The sequence below is a fragment of the Lolium perenne genome, chromosome 3, assembly GCF_019359855.2.
Source record: "Lolium perenne isolate Kyuss_39 chromosome 3, Kyuss_2.0, whole genome shotgun sequence".
Taxonomy (NCBI): Eukaryota; Viridiplantae; Streptophyta; class Magnoliopsida; order Poales; family Poaceae; genus Lolium; species Lolium perenne.
This window is the reverse complement of record NC_067246.2, coordinates 105,249,785-105,257,624: the sequence shown is the minus strand read 5'-3', so window position 1 is coordinate 105,257,624 and position 7,840 is coordinate 105,249,785. Positions and strand designations below refer to the sequence as shown.

Below are 7,840 nucleotides of genomic sequence, written 5' to 3'. Positions count from 1 at the left end.
TACTTTAGCTAAATGGTTGTGAACCATTGTTAAACCCAACCTAACACTAACTAAACCCAAAACCATGATTATTTGGATCAAAGAGAGACAAAGAAAAAGGGAAGAAAATCAAAATAGTTTCACATATGAGGCTATGGCTATTTTTGCAAAACTCTATCCTAGGCCATCTTAGCTTGTGTCAATGGTTTAGAAACCTTACTAAACACATAAGAATCACATTTGAATCAAAGGAATACAAAACAAACCAAAGAAAATAGCAAAACCCACTCACATATGATAATGGTAATTTTGACAATTTATATCAGGGTGCCCACTTTGAGCCCCTGTATTAAGAGATTTCTAAACCAAACCCTCTCAACACTTTGCACCTCATCCAGGAGCTCATCAAGGTGAACAGATTTGATGAAGACCAACATGGCAAATTCTTTTTTAATTGCTTAATATAATCAAGCAAAGTGGCAACATCAAATCAGATTCAAGATCATACCTATTTTGGATTTTCTCAAACCAACTTCATTTTGCAAACCAACACCACCAGGAGATGCCAAACATTATATGGGACACACCCATAAAATTTTGTGCCAAAATTCAAAAATTATTTTCTTGCGGCCATTTCATCAAACACATTATGTGCACTAATCTGCCAACCCCATACATCCTTATATCCAACATGTTTTGGACTAAACCATCGAGCCTTAGGTCATCACCAGTCTCCTCTTGCACCCAGTGAACATTACCAAGCATCAGAGACCAGTGATCATGCATGAAAACGTCAAGGGCACCACCATGCCGCGGCATCATGGCACACCCCATGCCATTCTCCTCTCCACCCCTCTCCAGCCTATCACACCATGTCTTGGAGACTCAACACACTCTACTGCACTTGCTTGTGCCAGCCGTTGGCCAAGGAGAGGAGAGCCGTGCCCGTGACGTCCAGAACATGCCAGGACGCTGACGTGTGCACGCCAGAGCGCGCCTGAGCGTCGTCGGCCCTCGTCACTGCTGACCTCCCCTTGACCTCTCCTCTCGCACACGCACGCAACAGTACCCCATCAACCTCCCAGACATGCGCTTGCGCCGGAGAGGACGGTCGCCGTCGTCACCGTCGAAAACTGTCCGCCACGGTACTGTGAGCTCGCGTCACCCTCCCGCTCGCGTCAGCTCTCCATTTTCTATGCCGTCAAGCCCTCCGTGCTCGCCATGACGTCGCCAACGTCGCTGCGTCATCGCCCACGCCGCTCCGCTACTGTATCGCAGATGCCATGGTCGATCGAACCCGTGCGCCTCGGACTCGATCGCTCGCTATAAAAGGAGGCCACCCTAGCTCCAACTCTTCACACCAATCAACTCCTCTCATCTCATAACCCCTCCTAGAGCTCTCCCACCTCCCAATTTCACCCGTAGCCCGCCAATTGCTCGCCGGAGTCTGCAGACGAAGACGACGCTAGGAGCCGCCCCAGGAGCCGCCGCTTGTACCAGGAGGACCGCCGTCGTCGACAACCTCCCCGTGCATCAACGCCGCTCTTCGCCGGCCACTGGTTAGCCCTCCGACCCCCTGGTGCTCGTTGCTAGTGAGCTCATGCTCGTCGTCAACGACGACGCACGTGAACCGTCCGATCTTGATCTAATCTTGTGGCCCTCATTCAAACATACCGTTTCGGCGATTATAACACGCTGACATGTGGGTCCCACTGTCAGGCGGCCTGCTCGTGCGAGACATGCAGTGAGACGGCCCGTTTCTTTTTCTCTCCTGGCCCAATTAGTTTTCCCGCGCAAGCCCACCAGTTCAAATTCGAATTAAATCATTTAGTTTGAATTCAATACTGGTGCCATGTTTAAAATTTAATAGAACAAAATCTACTGAGCCAAAATTTCATGAATTTAATATTGTTGGAAAGCTTACAAAATTATCTAACCAACTACACTGGTCTCAACCCTATATTTCTTGTAGAACCCATGTAGTAAAAATAACAAGACAGTACCTTTTCAAACTTCAAACATTTATTAAAAATCAATCATAAATGATTTTGAGTTGATTCCAACTCTCATAATTCACATTTCAAAGTCTCTACATGAATATGTAAAAATATGACAGTGGTGTTTACCATGATCATGGGCTAGAGCAAAATAATGGCTATGTGGCTATTTCTAGTCCATTTAAATTACCCAAATTAATTAATTAAATAGTATGAGAGGTATCCTCTCATTTAAATCATTGTCCCAAGTAATTCAATATGAGGTAATGACCTTAGTTTATAGAACCTCATATTTTATTACTTAGTGATATTAAATTGTTTCCATAGTAGTATTTAAATTACATGAGATGAAGTATCTCATTTAAATCATTTTCTCAAATGGATAAATATGAAGTGTTGACCTTGGTCAACATGTGTTCATGCTTTATTATTTGAGGACATTAAACCTTAGTAATATTCAATGAGAGGAAATTATTTCTCAAAGTAAACAAATAGAAACTCTAATAAATATTTTCAATGAGAGGAAATTATTTTTCTTAAAAAGACAACAAAACCAACCACCATGATAATAAAGTTGTGATGCTAGGATAGCTTGTGTGATCCCTTTGTGTGTTAAGTCTAGTGCTTAAGATTGGTTTGGTGATTGTTACCTCGTATCCGTTTATAGACGCTAGTACCGAAGGCTACGAGGACGAGGAAGTCTTCTACGAAGAAGAAGAAGAACACTTTGATCAGTATACCAACCAAGGCAAGCTATACTCTTGCAAGCTACCCTAATGCAAAGTCTACTAGAGCAAGGCACCATTACATGTTCTTTTATGTTTAAGGATTCCAATCCCACGTTTTATCTTGCAAGCTTTCACTATTGGTTATCAAAGTTTATTTTGCTCATAGTTCACTTTGATCTAGATATGAAGTATGACAAGAGCATCAAAGATAGCCTGGAGAACTACAAGTTAGCTAGCACCCCTCATGACTAGTTGCTAGTGCTAAAACTAAAATTGACTACTCTAGATCGGAACATGTGAATCAAATGACTTTGAAAACCTTATGATGACAAGTCATTCTATTGAAAGTTTTGAAGGTGAATATGACTGGTGAATAACATGGTGAATTTGACAAAAACTAATGGTTGGGTTCGGATGCGATACCATTCCAATTTTGGAGTACCCCCACAATACCTAATCATGGGTAGGGCTTAACTGGAAATTTATGTGCTTTAGTATGGGTTCCCTCTAAACAAGCGTCATAGGGGTTATGCCGAGGCTGCCTCCGTTGAAAGTGAAATGACGTGAAATGAGGTGAATGTCCGACCCAAGCCATGTGCAATTCCCAAGATGGTGGTTTGCCATGGCTGGGAGGCCAAGCTCATGGGGAGAGGTGCCTGTACTAGGGTATGTAAGTGAAAGGTTATTGTTGGTAGTCCGCACAATAAGTGTGATAAATCAGGGCCAGTTACCCCTGACGAATTATTGCAAATGTTGTGGCAAAAGTGTGCGACCTTTGCAGAGTGTAAAACTATTCGAATAGCCGCACCCGCGGTCATGGGTAGTTGGAAAGGCCATACTGTTCCGTCATCAGAACTTTTCAAAATATGACATGTGACTGGCGAATTGTGACTTTGACTTGAATCACAACAGAGTTGTGGGAATGACACTAATGTTCCCACCTGAGTTAGTTAGGCAAAGAAAGAGTCTTTTACTACTAAGTGCTTACGAAATAAAACTGGTTTTATGCAAATGAACCTAGAGCTTAGAACCCCCTTACTATAGTTGATAGTGCTTACACTAGTATTAGTTTGCGAGTACTTTAAAGTACTCATGGCTTTGTCCCTGGCTATTCAAATGGCCAGACTGTGAAGAGGAGAACCAGTACCAGGAGGATGGACAGCAGGACGTCTATGATAACTAGGACTACTCCTGACGTCAAGCGTTGTCTGTGGAATAGATGGACCGCTACTACGTTTCTTCCGCTATGTATTTGATCTTTAGATCAATCGTTGTATTAAGACTGGATCATGTGATCCTTTGATGTAAGATCATTATGGTTTGTAATGAATGATGTTCTGTGATATCAATCTATTATGTCTTGCAAAAACAATATTCTTGGGATTGCGATGTATGGCATAATAGGCATCTGGACTTAAAAATCCGGGTGTTGACACTACGTGACTGGGAATCACACAAGAACTTGTGCTTCAGACGGCCTTTGTCATCAAGGTCATATTCATAGAAAAATTCAGGGTCCCTCTTTTTCCTCTTTGCCATAATGCGGATGGCTGTGGTAGCGTCACCGTCGAAAAGCAGCCTCCTCCTCTCCCTAGAGCACATGTTGTACATATCCTTTCTTGTGAATCCAACACCGGCAAATGAACCGGAGCCTGCAATGAATTTTCTCATAATGATGTGCTTCCTGACCCCCATGGATCCCAGTGATAATATCTCAGATCTCTGCGCGTCGTTGATCATCCTATATATGGGACCGAAGAAACGGAGTCTGACATGGTTCAGCTGGGTCATGGTTATGTTTGTCTCGAAAATCTTCAACAACCCAGAAACCAGTTCTTCCATCAAACTTCACCACCAAACGTGCCTTGCAGCCGCAGCGAGACTCAGGTCTGAGCCTATATACGCGGCCTTCCGTGGTCAGTTGTTTTTTGGGACGTCTGCCTTCTCTAGAACACACAAAACGCCTTAGCCGAATTACTCCATCATCAAACCGCTTAACCTGGTCCAGCCGGACGCTGAGCACATAATCTTTAGCATATCTGTTGTAGAAAGAATATGATGCTGCTTCAGAAATAAAAGTCATCTCTTTTATCATCCAGTATAAATCCCGATTATTATCAGGATGTTCATTGCCATTGCTACATTTCTGTGTTTTCTCAGGCTGACTAGCGCTTGGCGTCGCCTGCAAGTAGAAAACGTAGGCATTAATTAAAACTATAAATTTATGTGTTCCAGCTATATGAGACTGGTAAAAAAGAGATAACAACCTGATTCATGTCAACAGAATTCTCAGGAACTGATGCACCTTCCACATCATCAGTACGGCCCGTGTCCAAGTCAGATTCACCGTAATAGTTGTACTCAAGCTGCGTGTCAAATTGTGCCTGAAATTTATTAATAAATCGCAAAATTTAGTAACCGTAAATTTTACAGTTGCCATCATTTATGCATCATTTTATGTCATTTTATGAGTCACTACACATACCTCACTATTATTTTAATTGTCTGTGTGGTCACCATGGTTCTCATCATTTTGATCGTCTGTGTGTTCACCATGGTTGTCATCATTATCAAATTGATCGTACGCAATCTACATAAATTATGATAGGAGGAACCATATATTATTTGATGATGCTGGACTGCTGGTAATCGAAATGAAAAATAGTGCACCAAGAATATATACTAATGTGGCTCACATCAAACTCGTCTTCGCTCCAGCCGCCTTCGTGCTGCAAATTTTCTTCCATTTCAGAGTCATCGGAATTATAGCCGACGTACTCGTTTTGTTCCTCAATCATACCAGATATAGAGTTCTCCATATTCCGTAGTATTGGACCATAATTAGAATTGAAAAACCGACAGTAGTGCGTCCTCTTGACTATGCTAGAAGACGAAGTCATGGGTACCTCTAATTATAAACCCTAGCGGGGAAGATGCCGAGCTGGTGGCGCGCCTTTCCAACGTCGTCGATCTGCGGGGGGCTTCGCGCGCGGTCGGCAGCGTTGAGATGCCAAACAACCACCGGTGGCGACGGACGTACCGGCAACAACCACCGACGGCGGGGCCGGCACACCTCGTTACTTTGTGTCAAGGAATCCATTTTTTGGGTTTATTTTTATTCCAAATGAACTCAAGTCATTTGGAACTAAACCTGCAAGGTTGCTCTGGTTCATGGAATGTGTGCATATAGAGGACATGGACATATCTCTGCCAAATAAGGTGATAGAGCCTGAACTTTCAACTATTCAATCATTTTTTTGCTGCTCTAATTTGCTCTATATGAAAAAGAACCAAGGTTTGTACTGTTAATTAGTCTCTTGAACAAACATATTTGATTTGAGAGTAATAAGTAGGAGTAACATCACAAGATTGACCGCATTTTCCTATTAGGTACAACCTGATAGCAATATGCACTTCCGAAATCTTGAATCAACCTTGCAACAAATGGAAAAATAAATATGTGATAGTAATTTAGTTTATAGTCTGACTCTAGCTTTGTAGTTTGCCTAAGGTTGGTTGCTCAAAAATTATTTCATGCGGTTGGGTGGTGTGTCCATAATTCTCTTCCTTTTTCTTCGATAAGAAAAACTTAAGTGGCCAGGAGATCTCTGAGAAGGTAATAAATTGTGGAGCTGTCAATTTGGTTCGTCTTGCAAGAGAATCGCTGTTTTGGTTATTCCTATGGTACTTTGCAATTCTTTATTTTTTTCGTGATAAAAGGTACGGTGTCAAAGGTGGAGCAATTCTTTTATTGGAAGAGATGTATTATTTGCTCCTGACTATTATTTTGGGATTCATTTCTGTAGTCCAAATGATTGGCACATTGTTTGCATATCCAAGTATTCTCCACAAAGGTCCTATAGTCAAGAATATACATGTAATCATGTATACTCTTTATGATTCCTTCGTGTTTGAACTATGTTGCTATCAAACCCTATATTAATGAAAATATAGTTTAACTCGTGGGCCTTGAATCGACATCTCTAGGCAAGATGCCATGTTTGGATTATGCTATTGTTGGGTTAAGTTATCATTTTCAAATAACTAACCAAACTGCAGTAGTTGCAACAGTTATCCCATTTTGAGACGATGACTGTTATTTTTTCTTGGGTTTCATTTTCGAGAACATGGTAACATGCAAGATGAATATTGTGAGGCATATTTATGTTTTCATAGGTAGCTGCCAAATTCACCGAAGTGGAAAAAGGAGAGAAAGAGTAATTGATGAGGGTACTATGGTTTGTCCCTTGGGAGAAGAGGGTAACTGAAGATCCATTTTCTGAGCTTACTGGTACAAAATGATGCTTATTGCGTTTTATTTATGTTGGTCAGGTCAAACGTTTGAGTGGTTGTTCCCTGTATTCCAAAGTATTCTCTTCTACTATTGTTGCGTCAGGTTCTATATAGAAGTCTTTGTATATCAGGCAGATTATAGATTGTTCCCTGTTAAGGAACTAGCCTGTAGATCTTCTCACTACATATTCGTTCTAAGATTAAAGTTTAAGTCTGCTTATGTAAATGTCAAATTTTAGATAGATTATAAGTTTTCAGATTATTTATGTTTCCCCAATACTATACAAATATACATGTACTGTCTCTGCTTGATCTGAAGGCCACTCTTCTTCTACCATCAATAGTATTACCATTATTCAAAGGATTGTACTTACTTATTTTTTGTAGTTGAAAAAATAATTTAGAATCCACCAAGGGAAGTTGAGCTTTACTATTGGGTAGTACTATGAATATATTTTTGCAGCTTCTTTGCAGCTGCAATATATTCTTGCCACTTCTTTGCAGATGTCAATTTAGTTATCACTAAATCTGTCACACTTATTTGCATATGTCGTTATCATCAAATTTTTCATAGGTGTTTCATTGTCGTGTGGAGAGAAAACGATACGGACTAATATTGCAGTTCCTCTTTGGATCAAACTGCGGAAGCCCCCAACACTGCATTGCTCCATTATTTTTTCTACCACCTGCCCCTCGAGACCACGGACCTGTGCCGGACAGATCTTATAAACATCAAATTACTCAAACAAAGATGAACTGCATGTGTGGTTCTAACTTTGTTCAATTCACTATAAATTTCAGGTTTACTCTCGGCTAGATGAAGAGTTGAAGTTGGAGTGGCGC

At 41.1% G+C, this 7,840-nt stretch overlaps 1 protein-coding gene across 1 annotated transcript; it reads right to left on the bottom strand.

Moving 5' to 3' along the window:
* Positions 1-4,445: 4,445 nt before the first annotated feature.
* Positions 4,446-5,523, bottom strand: LOC127339529 (uncharacterized). Its single transcript, XM_051365369.1, has 3 exons — positions 5,401-5,523; positions 4,972-5,088; positions 4,446-4,886 (listed from the first exon to the last, which is right to left on the bottom strand). Exons 1-3 carry the CDS (start codon positions 5,521-5,523, stop codon positions 4,446-4,448), a joined length of 681 nt encoding a protein of 226 aa, XP_051221329.1.
* Between the last annotated feature and the right edge of the window lie 2,317 nt (positions 5,524-7,840).

What these genes read in the sequence shown, in the direction of transcription:
- LOC127339529 (XM_051365369.1), bottom strand. Translation starts at nt 5,523, where the DNA reads ATGGAGAACTCTATATCTGGTATGATTGAGGAACAAAACGAGTACGTC. An exon ending in GGAGCGAAGACGAGTTTGAT is followed by an intron (nt 5,089 to 5,400) that starts GTGAGCCACATT and finishes AATAAATTTCAG; the next exon opens with GCACAATTTGACACGCAGCT. An exon ending in ATTCTGTTGACATGAATCAG is followed by an intron (nt 4,887 to 4,971) that starts GTTGTTATCTCT and finishes TTCTACTTGCAG; the next exon opens with GCGACGCCAAGCGCTAGTCA.